Source organism: Sturnira hondurensis, unplaced genomic scaffold (assembly GCF_014824575.4).
Source record: "Sturnira hondurensis isolate 20B ecotype Veracruz unplaced genomic scaffold, ASM1482457v3 Scaffold0022908, whole genome shotgun sequence".
In the NCBI taxonomy this organism is placed as follows: domain Eukaryota; kingdom Metazoa; phylum Chordata; class Mammalia; order Chiroptera; family Phyllostomidae; genus Sturnira; species Sturnira hondurensis.
This window is the reverse complement of record NW_028095539.1, coordinates 5328902-5345114: the sequence shown is the minus strand read 5'-3', so window position 1 is coordinate 5345114 and position 16213 is coordinate 5328902. Positions and strand designations below refer to the sequence as shown.

Sequence of the window (16213 nt, the reverse complement as noted above, 5' to 3'; positions counted from 1 at the left end):
GGTGGCTCTTCAAACAACCCCTCCTCACGTGGCCAGGGGACCCTCCCCAGTCCTCAGCCCTTTCTCACCTGCGCTCAGTAACAGTGCCAGGGGTACTGTCATTTCCTACAAGAGGGGACGCTGGCTCAGGGCGCTGCTGGAGTCCACCCAGGAGTGAGCTGGAGTCGGGCCACCTGCCCTCACCCCCCGCGCTGCACCCGCTGTCTGCTCCCCTCAGTGGGCGGGTGTAGGGTGTCCCCAGCGCGTTGTTGTGTCAATTCCAGGGACTCGGGCACAGTGACCAAAAGCTGCTGTGACCTGGACTGCTGGTTCTGTGGCCTCGGCACGTCATTTTGCCACCCCGTGCCTCAGTTTCCTTGTCTGCACAAGCACATCGCTCGGGGAGTGCTATGAGAGTTCCGTGGGATGAGGTCTGGAAGGAGGTCAAGACCGGGGACCCACAGGTGTCACCGTGGCAGACCAGCATGAGTGTGGCCCTCTGGACACCTCCCCAGAGGGGGTGACCCAGACAGGCCACGCTCCCCGCCAAGCCTTCTTGTCTGAAGGCCCAGTGCCGCCCCTACTCACGGGCTCCCAGGGATGAAGAAGCAACTTGCCAGCGCCCCGTCGCCCCCAGCCCCCCTGCAGGAGGCCACACCCCAGGGACTGCCCCTCAGCCACCACCAATCAAATATGGAAAAGAATCGGCCACAGGTTGGGCGGCTTTGCCTGATCCTCCCCTCACGGTGTCTGGCCCCCACGTGGGCACCCCTCGTTTCATTAGCATTGGCCAGTTCTCCCCACCAGGCCCTCAAGACCCCCCCCCAACACAAAATATTAGGACCTTGAGGGGTTTTTCACAGAGGGGAGGGGTCCTGGGGGGAGGAGGGACAGCTGACAAATTCCGAGCTGAGACAGAACTAAGGGAGGCGCTGTCTCAGTGCCAACCAGCGCACGGAGGACCCTGACTGTGGTGGGGGCACCCGCTTACACCACGCATCCCCCACTCTCCTCCCGCTGGTCACAACCCTCCGCCCGATCAAGACCAGAGAGGAGCTGATACATCAGACCAGAGCCTGGATCCCAGCTTCGGGGGGACCTATCCCTGCAGCCTCGTCTGGCTCCCCTGCTCCCGACAAGCCACCCACCAGCCACACCCAGTCACTTCCTGTCTTCACACATGCTGTTCCCTCTGGCTGGAATACTTTTCCCACCTCATCAGGAAGCCCAACCCAGTGTCACCTCTTACCACTTCCTGTAGGAACCCTATCCTCACCGCCCCAGAAAAGCTTGAGGACCAGTCTGTCCCCACCCCCCACCATTTCACCATCATTGATGAAACTTGCTTGGTCTGTTTTCCTCTGCCCCTCTCCAGGATTGTCTGTGTTGGTAGTGGAGCCTGGCACAATATAGGTGCTCAGTAAACACTGGATGATGGACAGATGGATGGTGGATGGATGGGTGGGTGGGTGGTGGATGGATGGGTGGGTGGGTGGACAGATGGATGATGGATGGATGGATGGATGGTGGAAGGATGATGGATGGATGGATTAATGAATGGATTATGGGTAGATGGATGGGTGGATAGATGGATGCTTCGGTGGATGGATGGATGGATGGACGGATGGGTGATGGATGAATGGTGGACAGCTCGGTGGCAGATGGCTGGCTCACAGCCCAGTTTTGTTTTCCCTTTAGGCCCGCAATGCCAAAGGCCCAGGAACTTTATCAAAGACCCAGGAAAATGGGAGCCCTGAAGTACAGCTTTTTATTGGTTCCAAAATACAGTTCAGAAGGGTGATTAACAGATGGCTGGTGACATGCTGATGTTGACTGTCTCCTCTTAGCTGGAAGCTCCTGAGGGCTGGTGGGTGGATGTCTGCCCAGTGCCTGCACACAGTAGGGGCTCAAGAAACGTGTGTGGAGTGGAGGGCCTCTGCTTCTCGCCTATAAAATGGGGATGTTGAGAGCCTATGAAGACAAAGAGGGAGCACGTGGCTTAGGCCGCAGTGGGAGCCTCTTCAGAAGTGACAATTGGTCACTGTTATGAGGGGGTCCCAGCAGGGGCTCCCTGTGGACAGTGACTTCTCCCAGGAAGTGACTTTAATAATGGCACAGCAGGCACTGGCACAGCGGGGAGGAGGGCAAGGTGGGGACAACAGTCTGAGGTCCCCACGGTGGAGCTGGAAACCAGGGCCCCACCCTGGGAAGTCCTAACCCTGCTCTGGTGGCCCAGGCTTTTGTCTGTCTGCTGTGCCCAAGGCTGAGTAGCACTGAAGACACCCAGGCAGTCCCCCAGAGTGCACACAGCCCTGCTGAGAGAGGCGTGGGGACACTGCCTGTATCCCCCGCCCCATCCTCACCCAGATGTGCCAACAAACAGGAAATAAACAAGCCCTAACTCACAGGGTGGTGCCCTGCTCCGGGGTGGTGCTGGGGTGGAGGGAGACTGTTGCCTTAACCTGGAGCTAGTTTGGGTTGGGACACTCCCTGTCACCATGCTGGGGAGAGGAGAGACCCTGGGGACCAGCAGCTGCCAGGGGTGTGGCTTGCTCTCCCGCCCACCCACCCTCTCAGGGACCTGTCTGTGAGTTCCCCCCCCACGGTGGTAATACCACAGCAGCAGTATTGGCCACGGGCCACGGGCCACGGGCCACCACAAATGTGTTCCACCTCTGCCTCCTCCCATGTGCCAGGATCTCCAAGCCTCCTCCTCAGGGACCGGCCTGGACCTGCGGTCCCCACAGGGTGGCCTCACTCTCCCAACCTTGGCCATTGATCCCGTTTGAAGAAAGTGGAGAATATTTGCCGCGATATCCCCAGAGCCCCGAGAAGCTGCCTTGAAGCCCTGCAGAGCGCCGGGTTCCCCTGCAGGGCTCTGCACTGGCCCCTGGGTGCCGGAGGGGGAACACCCCCCACCTCTGGCCTCTCTGGACTGGGGCGATGGCTCTCCTCCGCCCTGAGATTCCTCCCACACGGTCCACAGACTGACATCTCCAGCAGGTTCTGGTTCTGGGCAGGGGGGAGGAGGAGAGGGTTTGGGAGAAGCTGCGAGTGGCACCAGTGAGGTAAACCCAAGCTTGGTTCCTTGGTGCCCCGAGCTCTGTGCACTTCCCTGCCACCTGCCTCCACACACCCTGGGCTCCCTGATCATCACAAAACCTGCTTCTTGGTGGCCGCTTGGACACGTGGGTCCTGGGCAGAGAAAAAGGCCAGCATGGGGGGCGGGGAGACAGCATCCAGATCAGTTTTCCCACGAGTGCAAACCCCACGCTGAACCGGCTTTGCTGGGGCCCAGGGATCAGCTGCGTTTCGGTGTGTGCACATGTGCGCGTGCGCTGGTGCATCATGTGCACGTGCCGCACACATGCGTATACACACGTACATGCACCTGTGGGGCATGCATGTTTACACACGCGTGCATGCTGCAGGCAGGTGGCGAGAACCTACCTGTAATCCCCGAGAGCATACATGAGCATCTCAGCCTTCCTCCCCAAGCCATCTTATCCCCAGACCCTCTAGAAGTTGCAATTAACTGCTAATTTGAATTTTTAACCTCAAGTACCACATTATAAAAATAATCGTGTTGTGTTTTATAGGAGGCATTTGTCAGGAAATCATGCATGGTTACTATTTGTGCCACGGAAAATAAAGCAAGATGCTCCTTCTGCACGGGTTGGGCTGCAGGGAACCAGCGCCACGCTCCCGGTGAGGGGCCCTGGGTCTCCAGACAGGGCTGGGCAGGGCACCGGGCTGGGTCCTGTGTGTGTGTTGGGGACACCCAGGGCTGGAGAACCTGTCTCCTTTTTGAAGTGCATAGGTATCAGCAAAGGCCACTGGGGCAAGCTCCCAGAACCCAGACCCCAGTCCCAATCTCGGCTCCACCTCCTGGGGAACCTCGGGAAACTCTCCTGCCTTGGTTTCCCCGTCTGTGAAGGGGGCTTACAGTCCTACCCTGTGCACCTGCCTCCGCCTCCTGAGTGTCAAGGAGAGGGAGAGAGAGAACAAACCCACTGGTGTGGACTGAATGCCTCCAGGGAGAGGCGGGCAGTTGGTGGGCCCCTCCTGTGCCCACTCTGCCGCACAACCCGAGACCCAGGCACTCTCGCTGTGCCCATTTTGCAGACAAGGAATCTGAGGCCAGGCTCCCAAGACCACCCATTAAGTGGAGGTGAGGTTGGGACCAGGATCCCACAGGTAAGCCAGGCCCCTCCCAACTTGTGGCCTGCCCCTGGGACAGCTGGGGACCCCTGGGACTCTCCAGGCTGACTCTCTGCTTCCACGCCTGTGTCACCATCGAGCCGCATCGGGGACGTGGGGCCAGGATCCTGGCCTGCCCGCCTGGGTCGAGGAGCCGCGCTGGGTTCTGTCCGGCATCACTGCTCCAGCGCTAGCAAATCTCTCACCACACCCTCCACACACAACCCATCTTTCTGGGCCTCCGCTTTCTCACCCGGGAAATGGGGCTGCAAGGCTTCTGAGGTGGCCCCCACGTAGCGGGTGCACAATAAATGGTCCCGACGGCTGGGGTCTCGGTGACGATGACAGTGATGAAGATGAGCACACTTGAAAGCCACTCCTACCCCAGTCACCCAGCTCTGCTGCCCGACTCAGCCACCAGCAGCCCGAGCTCCCTGCGTCCCTCCAGGGACACAGGCTTTGCAGCCAGACAGCCCAAGTGGCTTCCTCATCACGAGATGGGTCTGCTAATGAAACTCCCATCTTGGGGCTGCCAGGCGCCCATGGCCTGAAGCGCTGGTGTCAAGTCCGGGGCTCCGGCACGGCCGTGCTGCACATGGACTGGCGAGCCAACGCTGGGCAGGCACTGCCCCGGGCACCCAGGCAGCCACAGGCGAGCCAGGCTCTTCCCCAGCTCTTCTCCTCCTCTGGCCTCTCCCACCGGGCACCCGCCCAGCCTGCTCCTGGAGCAGCCCAGTTCTCTCACCCTCTGAGCCTCTGTCGCTACTGTTCCCTCCACCTGGAGCACCCTTCCCAACCTCTTCCTCTGGCTAATTCCACTCATCCTTCTGGTCACTCCTGAAAGTCCACTTCCTCCAGGAAGCCTTCCCTGAAGCCTGAACTAGGGCTCCATTCTCTGTTCTCACAGTAGCCAGGACATCTTGTTAGCAGAGACCACACCTCCCTTCTCCCCTGTGGGTTCCCAGTATTCAGCCCTCAGCCTGGCACTGAGTAGGTCCTCAACAAATACTTGTGGAAGGAAGGAGGAAAGGGCTCGTGGGCTGCCAAGCCCACCGTCCCCTGCTCCAGGGAGATACCAGTCCTTGAAAAGGCAGCCTCCCGCCTCAGATCTGTTTGCCTCAGGTTTGAAGCCACTGCAACATCAACTCTCGCCTTTAAACAACGACCCGGCTTTCAGACACATTAGATCTTTGCCTTTTCTTTTTTCCTTCCCGGAGAAACCAGAGCAGCCATTTTTACTTCTCGTCTCCAGCAATTTCCCGCTCGGGGCCCTGACACTGTCCGCGCCGGGTGTGGTGGCCGGGCAACGGGCTCTGCGGGAGAGGCTGGCCTTCCAGTGAAAACACGAGGTCTCTCGGAAACACAAGACTCCCAAAGGCCCTGGTCCCGTCTTGGCCACCGGCCCCAGCCTCTCTCTCCATCACGGCCCAGCCCTCCTGCCCAATGGCTCCGGGTCCGGCTTTGCACAGGGTGTCCCCAGAAAAGTGGCACCTTCCTCAAAGGTTTCCAGGGGAGAATTGGGGAGACAGGAAGCAGGACCCTGGCTGCTTGCAGCAAGAGGACACCGGGCAGCTCACTGAGCATCTGGGGACCCTGCACATGTGGCTGGAGCTGTACTTGGGCTCTGGGGATTGCTGCATAGTTCCTGGGTGGCCTTGACAAGTCCTTTTGCCTTTCTGAGCCTCAGTATTTTCATCTATAAGATGGGGATAAGGCTCTTCTGCCTCGCTGCCTGATTAGGGGCCAGGCCTCACCTGTCCACACCTGGGCACTGAACCAATGAATGAATGAACGAGCGAATGAATGAATCCCATGCAGTTTTCTTGGAACCAAAAACCCAAGGCATATCTTTGAGGGGGAGGAACAGGAAGACAAAAGGCCTGCTTCCTGTAGCTTTATCCTAAGAGAGAAACGGGGACAAAGTGCCCCTTGGTCCTTCTCTCTCCCTTTGGGGTGGTTTACTGGACATTCCTCCCTGGTTTGGGAGGCCCTTCCTTCTCCAGGCCAGACCCCCTGAGCAGCGCTGGGTGATGCTTCGGGCCCAGGGGGTAGTGGTGGGGGTTTGGGGGGATCCTGGCCTCAGTGAGGGGCAGAGGCAGCCCACTGTCCCTCAGAGGTGCGCTCATGCTCCGCGGTCGGCCAAGGGCTGCGGCCGTGTCTGCGCCCACCATACTCGGTGCAGCGAGGCCCTTGGCTCTGTCCCTCTCAGGATCAGGAAAGGGGCTGACTCCGGGGCTTCTCCACCTGCCGTGTCCCCTTGGGCGAGTCACTCCGCCTCCGTGAGCGTCGGCGTCCCCAACTCTAATCTCAGCAGCAGGAACCCTTTCTGAGTGCTGCGCAGGTGTCTGCGGCTCTGCTCACGACACCTCTTCAAATCCTTAAAACCGCCCTTCAAGCAGATGTGAGGTCTTCTTGATGACAAACAAGGCTCAGAGAGAAGAAATTTGTCCAGGTCCCAGAGCTGGCCAAGTGGCGGCTGGGATGCCACCGTCCAGGGCACGGTCCCTGTACAAACAGACGCTCACTGACTGGCTCTCATCAGTGAGAAGAGAGGCTGAGTGACCCAGTCGGAGAAAAAAGACCCCCAGGTCCTGCAGAATGCAGAGGGAGGGGGCCAGGAAAAGAGGGGGGTGCCTGGCTCTCCCGAGGGCCCTGTACCCCGCCCTGGGGTGGGGGCAGGCAAAATCTGAGCCCTGCTCGGCTGGGCTGCCCGCTGGCTGGACCAGCTGCCCACGGCACCATCTTGAGAGCATTAGGGGCTGCTGTGAACAGCTGTTTTCTGTTACATGTTATTTGTTAGTCTAATGAAAGGAGGTGCACTCGCTTTCAGGACCTCTGCGTTCTGCGGGCTTTTATATGGGAGGCCGGCGCGGAGCTCTGGCGGCCAGAGGAGGCCCGCGGCCCCTGCCAGGCGCGCCCGGCGGCTCGGCTTTGATTCCGAGGTTTGCAGCCATCCGCGCGGTAATTCCAGCTCTGGTTAAATGTCATTTTTAATAACGCCATCTCTGGTGTGTAAACGTCTGTGCCCACGGCAAGAAGGGAGGCCAGGAGGGGAGGCCTGCAGTGGGGGAGGAACGACAGGGCGGCGGGAGGCGGGGCGCTGTGGACAATACCAGGGCGAGGTGACCACCCTCGGGGGGGGGGGGCAGTGGACACCCTACCTGAGGGGCAGGGTGCGTGAGGGGGCAGAGAGGAACGGGCAGGCGGGATACTAGAAGGCAGCTTTTCCAGTGACAGGGGTGACAGAGATCCCCAATTGGGCAGTGAGGCTTCCAACCACCCCGCCACCCAGCTAGGGGGTGCCAAGAAGCTTGAGAGGGACAGAGAGAGCTCCCCCCTAACGCAAAGCCCCCTCCGTTCCGGCTCTCTGGGTTGCCTTGGTGCAGTGGGCGCTCAGTAGGTGCTAGGGGAATGCTGGTGGGTGGTCAGCAGCCAACGCTGTCTCTCTCCTGGACCCAGGGGTGCAGCTTCCTGCACGAAGGCAGCCTCCGGGAACGCTGGCGGGGACACTGAGGCTCAGACCAGTGACTGAGCTGCAGGGAAGGGCACAACCCAGTTCCCCGCCCCTGGTCCGGGGCCCCACCCACTGCCTCCCGGGTGAGGGCAGCAGCGTCACCATCACCGACACCGTCACCCAGAGGTGGCATACTCCCACCACATCAGTGTTCAAGCAGCCCAGGCTTTTGCTCCTTGCGGGATGGAAGGGCCTCTGTGGAAGCTTCCAGGTCTCTAACGACTAGGCCTCCTGCTTTGTCACTGCCCCAAAGGCCGCAAGCTGCCAGCTGCCCCTGTCCACCTCTTGGGCCCCCAGGTCCCAGCTTCTTGGCTGTTCTCAGCTCACCGCCCCGCACCCTCCCAATCCCTTCACTGTCCCCCAAGCCGGAAGGTCCCGGCTGGGTGCCCATCCCACACACAGAAAAGCAGAGCGATCACCGAGAGGGACTGAAAATGTCTCCCAGAGCCTGCTTCATTTTTAGGATGCAATAAAAGTCATCATTAGCCCTAAGAGGCCCCACGCGAACAGTGTCCTGTCATCGTGGTGGCCCCTGGGAGCCAGGGCGGGAGCAAGAGCTTCCCAGAAGTGGAAGGAACACGGGGCAAAGGGGCAGCAAGAGCATTTGAGTCTTTTTAACGACCTTCATCCCCAGGACATCTTGAGATCCCACTCCGGGGTTCGGCTGGCAGGCTCCGCCCGGAGCTCTGGGAGGCCCCGCCTCTTCCCGGCAGCAGCGCTCTCCCCACTCCTCCAGGGCCAGGGAGCATCTGCCCAGGCCTCTGCCCCTGTCCCCTCGCCTGGCTTCTGGAGGCTCCGGGGCACCGTCTCCTGGACCGCGCTCGGCATGGGGGCCGGCTGAGACAGCTTGCCCCAGCTCCCTCTGTCTAAACAGGAAGCTCCGACGGTGCTCTCCGACTCACCACCTCGCCTAAGGCACTTAACCCTTGGCCCCGGCCACCGCGTTGTGGCTGCTCATCCAGTCATTAGCTGCCGGCGGCCATCCTGGCTATTAAAAGCTTGGCCTTGATTTGGGGGCCAGGCAGGAGCCCTGTTGCTGTGGTGTGTATGTGTGTGTGCATGTGTGTGTTGGGCGGTGTCCCGTGTGCCTGTGAGTCTGGGAAAGCCAGTCCACCGCGTGGTCCCCAAATGCCAGCCCACGACAAGCTTTCACCGACCTCCCACAAAATGAGAAAAATCTGGGCGATGTGCGGGTTTGGTTTTGTTAAGCTAAACAAGGTCAGTGTCGGGCACCATTCTTGACTCCGAGACAAAGATGCCAAAAGGCTCTTTCTTGGGCAAACAGACGGGGCCACAAGACGGCGGCTGCTGTGAGTGGATACTTTTCTTGGCAGCTCCATGCCTGCCCGCTCTCTGCCGGTTCCTCTAAGTGCCAGGAAGTTTCGCCAGCGTTTGAAATCCGGAAGTCTGGGTAGGCGGTGGGAGCCCAAGGCCTGACACATAGTCTGCTTAAAAATGATTGTTGGATGAATGAGCAAACGAATGAATGAATGAATGAATGAATGAATGAATGAATGAATGAGTAGGTGGGGGAGTCCAGCGGTGGACTGGGAAGGGGGCCTGTCCTTCAGAGTCAGGGACCCTCCACGGTTCTCCCCTGTCAGTTTGCAGAGGGTGAGGGATGCCATGCGGATGTTTCTGGGTGGAAGGGGATTGGAACGCCCTCACAATCATACCTTCCAACACCCCCAAAGCCCAGCAGTCCCCACGCCGCCAGGCCTGGCCCATCTCCCGCAGGCCTGTGACCCAGGCCAGGACCTCAAGAAGACCCCTCCCTGGCTGCCTCATGGTGCCCCGATGCAGCCCACAGCTGGGAACGGGTCTCCCTGGCCAGCCACCTGGAGGGGGCTTGCAGGGTGGCCTCGGACTATGCTGGAGAACAGGGCCTCAGAACGGGACAGGCCTGGGGGCGCGCGACCTTGGCAAGGGGCTCAACTCTGACCCTCGCTTTCCCTCTTCATAAAATGAGGACAATAAAGGGACTGGCCCCCACGGCCAGTGGGGGGACAAGGAGGGGTGGGGCCTGGGGTGCCCCAACCAGCCAGAGTGCTGTGGCCCCTGTCACCCTGCCCTCTTTGGTTCCCCAAACAAACCTTGGCTCAAGTCCAGCCCCTCAATAAACCGAGTGGCTTCCCCTCCCCGACTCCTCCAGCCTAAATGCAGAGCTGCTCAGAGAAAGAGGCCTGAACTTGGGACCCCCCTCCTTCCCAGCTGGTGGGACCTTGGGCAAGTTCCTTAGCTTCTCTGGACTTCCAAAAAGTAGGGGTGTCAGTCACTAACCCCTGCCTGACTCACGGGGCTGCTGTGAGCATCTGTCTCCATGAGCCGTCAAGGAGACCATTTATGAGCACCTACTATGTGCTAGGCACAGGCTCCCACACCCATTCAAGGCTCCCCACACCTGTGAGAGACCCCACTGTCCAGCGGCCCCATTTCACAGACAGCAACACTGAGCCTCAGGGTGTTTTTCAGGCCTCACGGGCGGTGTGGAAGCAGGCAGGACCACTGCTGCGCCACGGTTACTTTTCCAGTGTCTCCCGGGAGGGACAGCCACAGCTGCAGCCCTGCTGAGCTTCGGCCCAGAGGGAAGGGCCCTTGTCGGGGCACTAGCTGGTCCCAGGCTCCCGTGCCAGGCCCACCCCCCAGAGCTCCACCCAAATGACCTCTTCGCTGGAGGCACAGGGTCACCCTGGAACCACGAACAAGGGGCAGAGATGCAGACCACTGGCCCCTCTCCCACCAGCCAGCCGTTCTCCCGCTGAGTTCCCCTGGGCTCTCCGCCTCTCACTCACACCTCCTCTCTCCTTGCTCCTCCACACATGTGGAGGGACACCCAGGCACCTGTCTGAGGGTCCACACCCCCAGGGACCCATCATGGGGCATTTTCTGAACCTGGATCAGATGATGACAAGGGATAGGAGGCCCCTCACAAATGTCTGTGTGCTGTCTGGCAGTGTCCGTTGGGAAGCTGAGCAGCCATGTGACACACCCAAGGTCACACGTGGAGAGGACAGCAAAAGCCAGGACCCAAACCTGGGAGTCCTGATCCCCCACCAGAGGCTCCTGCGCTGCAGATGGCTCTGCCCACCCCGTCCCCAGAAATGGGTGAAGGGGAAAGAAGGGGAGAAGAAGGTGGAGGAGAGGAAAGCAGGCGTGTCGTTAAAAGGCTGGGTTCTGGAGAAACCCTTTGTCTTTCCCCCCACAGCCCTGCTCCTCTCTGACCCGGCGACTTCTGCCCGGCTCCCTCTGTCTCCCTCCCCCACCGCCCCAGAGGCCGCTGCCACTGCCTCCACTGCCTCCACCTTTCAGAGCCGGGTAGACAGAGGCTCGCTAACTCTTGAGTCTGCTGTGGGTGATGGAAAACAGTGCGGGGGCTCCTTTAGAACGTGAGCGATAGAACGACCTCACAATCCGACACTCCTGCTTCTGGGTGTGCGTGTACCCAAAAGCGCTGCCAGCAGGGATGGAACCACTGTCCGCACGCCCACGGCCACAGCAGCATCAGTCACGACAGCCCACGGTGGGCACGGCCCAGGTGGGCCTTCCCCACGGGTGGGGGAGGGAGGAACAGCATGCGGCCCGTCCACACGACGGAGTGTCATTAGGTCTCAAGGAGGAAATCCTGCCACCTGCCACCCCACGGACAGCCCCCGAGGACGTGAGGCTGTGAAAGAAGCCAGGAGAACAGATACTGTGAGGGTCCACATACATGAGGTCCCCCGAATGTCAAGTTCAAAGGGATAGAAAGGAGAACGGTGGGTGCCAGGGGCTGGGGGAGGGGAATTTCTGGAGAGGGCTGGTGGCCCAACAATGCTAATGTACTAAAACGATCCCCGAACTGCATGCTTAAAAATAGTAGCTCTTAATCTAACTGTATTTTACCACTGTAAACAGTTTAAAAGTTGAAAGCAAGTCTCCTAGTCCCTGGAACTCCGCGGTCCCTTCAGGTGCACCACCTGGCACGCCCGCCCCTCCCTAGCTGGTGGGGAGCAGGTGTCCACCCCAAATCGACACACCCTTGGCTTCCTGTCATCAGGTAGCAGATGTGGCTCAGGAAGCAGGTCCTCCAAGGGATGCCAACCCCCCCGCCCCCCACCTGGGGCCCCACCCACCCCCTGCTCAGCAGGCACCCCACCACCCCAAAGCGCAGGCAGGTGGACCTGCTGGGTCCCAAGGTTTTCCGAAACAGGTACCACAAGCCCTGCTCTCTGGCGGCCTCCTCCTCCAGGGCTGGGGGCCTCTCCCCGCTGGCTCCCCAGCTTTGTTTATTTTCTCAGTGTGTCCGCATCTCTGTTTCCGCCCTGCCCNCCCCAAATCGACACACCCTTGGCTTCCTGTCATCAGGTAGCAGATGTGGCTCAGGAAGCAGGTCCTCCAAGGGATGCCAACCCCCCCGCCCCCCACCTGGGGCCCCACCCACCCCCTGCTCAGCAGGCACCCCACCACCCCAAAGCACAGGTAGGTGGACCTGCTGGGTCCCAAGGTTTTCTGAAACAGGTACCACAAGCCCTGCTCTCTGGCGGCCTCCTCCTCCAGGGCTGGGGGCCTCTCCCCGCTGGCTCCCCGGCTTTGTTTATTTTCTCAGTGTGTCCGCATCTCTGTTTCCGCCCTGCCCACAGGAGGGAACGCTTTCAAGAAAATCTCAGTTATTAATGTGGTTTCTTTTGTTGTAAGTCATTGCAAAGGCAGCGAACGAGGGTTTATTTTCCTAACGTGCTTGGCATAGCTCAGCGCCCCGGCACGGACCTCAGCATTTGACTTGGGAGGAACCCGAGACCCCAGTTTGCTCTGAGTCACCGGCGACGCCACAGCCTTACCAGCCAGTTCTGCGGGAGCCTGGTCTGGGATAATCATTGGTAAGAATACGCCATATCTACCGTGAGCTTTGTGAAAACAAAAGAGTAAAAAATATGTTTTAAAAATGTCTGAGCCTGGTACCCTGGCAGGTTGAAAACATATCAATTTTCTAGCTCATTAGCTTCCCTATAAACTTTTATTTTTCTAACAGGAGACACCCCATCTCTCTGGTGGCAGTCCATTTTTTTTGGACCGGAAACATCTCTAGAAGCCACAAGACAACCCACTTGCAAGTTTGTTCGAATCCTCAGAGAGGTGTCAGGCCTCTTGGAGGGCCCAGGACTGGGGGACAAAGTCACAGCCCAGGGTCCACGCCTGCTGGCCTGGGGTCCAGGACCCTGGCAGGTGCCCTGAGGGGTGGCTGCCTGCTTTGGGTCCAGTGATGTGGGCCTGACTGACCAGGACGAGGTCCCTTCTCCCACACCTTTGGAGACATCTTGCCTGGGAATTCACAGATAGCGGTGGGAGAAGGGATGAGGGGCTCCTGAGAGGGAAGGAGAAGGAAGGACTGCAGGAAGCTGGCCTCTGCGGGGCCACCTTCTGTCTCCAGGCCCAGACCCAGAGAGCCAGCCGGGGACTCTCACAGGCCCGGGGCAGCGGCAGGGCACCCTGCCCCTGCCCCAGGGCCACTCTCCTGGCAGCAGGCGCCCCTAGAATGCACGCAGTTGGCCTCAGGAGGTGCTCAACTCCACATTAAACATTTGGATTTCACGGGCTAGTGATTTGTTTTCAATCTGATGCACGAGTATAGAATTACCTCCTTTAAATTTTGCCAAGTAAAGGCATTAACATAAAACAATCTGCAGTTATTATTCCCATTTCATAATAAGTATGTTTTAACACCAAAAAAAAGGAGTAGGGAAGATGTAATCCCACATACAAAAGTATTCTTTAAACTGGAGTGTTTAGCTTCCCAAACGAGTCCTCACACTACCCAGGTTGCTCCAACGCGCAGAGGCCTGGAGAAATGCCCTGCAGTCCAGTGTGCCCAGCGGGCAGGGCTTACAAGGGCAGGGTGTGAGCCTCTCGTTGACCCAACTCTGCCTGAGGCCCCTCACCTCTGGGGGCAGACTGATTGCTGCCCTCGGACCTGTCCCACCTGGCCCCACACCCAGTTGTCCTCTTTCCTCTAGACCTGGGTATTCCCAGCGTGCCCAAGCCGTTCCTTAGGGAAAGGCCAGAAAGCCCCCAGGCTCACTGACAGTGGCCTGGCCCCGAGGCTGCTGAGGAAGCCCATGACCCAACCTGATACCTGGGGGCTGCTGTGGCCCTGTCCACGTACCTGTGTCCCCAGGCAACACAGCCTTTTCCCCCAGGAAAACCCTCCATCCTAGACCTCTTATGATATGCTCAGGAGAAGCAAAGCCTCCCACTGTCCGTCCCCATGGCCAGGGGCCCGGGTGGGCATGGGCTCTGTCCCCTGGCCAGCCCTCCTTCCTTCCCTCCAGCCACTCCTGGGCCCCTCTCTCCTCCCTTTTCTCCCTTCCTTCTTAGCTTTACCTTCAGTTTGCTCCTCCTCTTCACTCCCCTGGGGCCCCCCATTCATCAGGGTGAAGTCAGAGACCAGCTGCTCCTCCCATGAGACCTGAGATCTGGGGACCAACTGAGGATGGCAGGGCTCCCCGTTCCATACCAGAGGGCACCCCACTTTACTCCTTGCCTAAATCAGACACCTCCTTCCACTCTTCCACCAGGGACTCCCCACTCTCATGGGTGGGCCTGCCCACTTTACGTCCACTCCACAGGGTGAAGGGACGTGTTGGCCCGCTGTGGCTGGGGGGCGGCGAATGCCGATGGGAGCACAGCCAGCCCGGCACCTCCTGTCATCCTGACGCAGGGCATGCTGCCAGTTCGGCTCCCCGGAGACCTGGAGGCTGGTGCAGGAAGTGGGGGTCCCTGGGGGGCAGGTGGGAAGGCTGCTGGAGTCTGGTGGTGGGTGACTCTTAAAGGGCCCAGAGCGTCCAGCAGGCCAGCCTGTGCTCCAGAGCTGGGGGACGGGGACAGGGGTCCCAGACCATCCCACCTCCTCCTCAGGGTGTGGGTGAGCAGTGGGGACTAGGGTGCCCCTGCTTCATGACACTGCCCTAGGCTGGACCTCGGCTTTATCTTCCTTTTCTCTCCTTGCTGCCCCTCCCACTTCTTACCAAGGGTTCAGGACGCTTCCAACCAGCGTGACTTATTTTGAAAAAAGCCACTTGGGTGGGTTGTTTGTTTTTAAAGCCCCTTCCTGATGACCTTTAACCTTATCAGGAAAAGCGAGGCCTAGCTGGCTCGTTAGGGCTGGGACATTCCACCTAGGAAACTGCTAGCCGGCCAGACCGGAGTGGGGGCAGCCCCCCCAAACCCCCCTCCCCCAAGCGCAACGCAGGCTACAACCCAAGTCTTAAGAAGTCCTAGTGCAGCTAGGGAGGCGTCACGGAGGGAGGGGGCAGAGTTGGAAAGCCAGCTCTGTGCCTTGGTGTCCCTGCTCCTGGGAAGCCTCAGTTTCCCCAGCTGTATGATCACAGCCACCTTCCCAGGCTGCTTGGGAGCAGGGGCCACCAGAGCTGCCCTGGAGCTGGCCCCAAAGGCAGCCGACCTCCTCCCCGACCCCGCTACGTCTCGAGGTGACTAAGGCCAAATAGCGGCCTCTCCCCGGTGGAGAGCTGGGGTCACCGCACCCCACCCCACCATAAAAGACAACCTCCACTGTGGCCGCGCCCACGGCGCCCGCACCCCCGGGAGGTCCTGCCACACGCAGCGTGCCCGCCAGCGCCCGTTTCCTTCGCAGCCTCGGACCCCGCGGCCCGCACGCCCCGCGTCTTTGCCTGCCGCGTGCGGGCTCCTTGGGCCCCGCGGGCCCCCAGTCTCGGCCTCCGAGAGCCCGGGACCCCGCGATCCGCTCCCACGCCCCCGGGCCGCTCCCGCCAGGCCCGCACTCACCGTCCTGCGGCGCCGCCTCGCTGCCGCTGCTGCCCCCGGACGGGTCCCGCGCCGCGCCCTCCCGCGCCTCGGCCCCCGCGGGACGCGCCGCCAGCCGCCCGGCCGCGGCCACCTCCTCCAGGTCCAGGAGGTGGCTCACCGTGAAGTTCTTGCGCGCCTGGGCGCAGTCGCCGGGCCCCAGGGCGGAGGGCGGCGGCGGTCCCGGGCCCAGCGCCGGCTTGTCCACCGCGAAGGCGGTGGCCGCGCTGTCCATGCCCGCGAGCCGCCCCGGGGTCGCCGGCCGGGTCGCCGGCGGGGTCTCAGCCAGCGCGCCCGGCCGCCCCGCACTCTGCCCGGCTCCGGCCGCCTCGCGGCTCCGTGGCCACCCGGCCCGCCCGGCGCTGACGTCGAGGGAACCAACTTTCCTCCCTCCCTCCTCTGCCTCTTCGCTCTCTCCCAAGTTGCTAGAACACGAGCTGCTCCGGCCACACGCCCCTTCTTGAAGCAAATCTCGCCCGGCCTCTCCTCCTGCCCCTCCTCCCCGCCCCTCCGGCTGCGGGCTGGGAGGGGGTCCTGCGCCGAGTCCGGCTGGCGGCTGGGGGCGGGGAGAGGGGGCAGAAGAGAGGGTGTCGCCTTCCCACCCACATTTTAAGGAGCGGGAAACTTCAGTGTTTCGTTGTTGTTAATCCTCGCACATGTGTGTGGGGAGGTGATGGAGGAGGGGTTAGCAGCCCCCCCCCATGTACAAATTCCTCCTCGGGG

The 16213-nt window shown here is 60.6% G+C and overlaps 1 protein-coding gene across 1 annotated transcript in view; it reads right to left on the bottom strand.

Annotated features, from left to right (window-relative positions):
- Positions 1-15976, bottom strand: part of PRRX2 (paired related homeobox 2) — a 39320-nt gene extending 23344 nt beyond the window's left edge. The window contains exon 1 of the mRNA XM_037036863.1: positions 15473-15976. Coding sequence (XP_036892758.1) covers positions 15473-15725 — 253 coding nt within the window. The 5' untranslated portion in view covers positions 15726-15976. The remainder of the gene's footprint in view (positions 1-15472) is intronic.
- Positions 15977-16213: the final 237 nt, after the last annotated feature.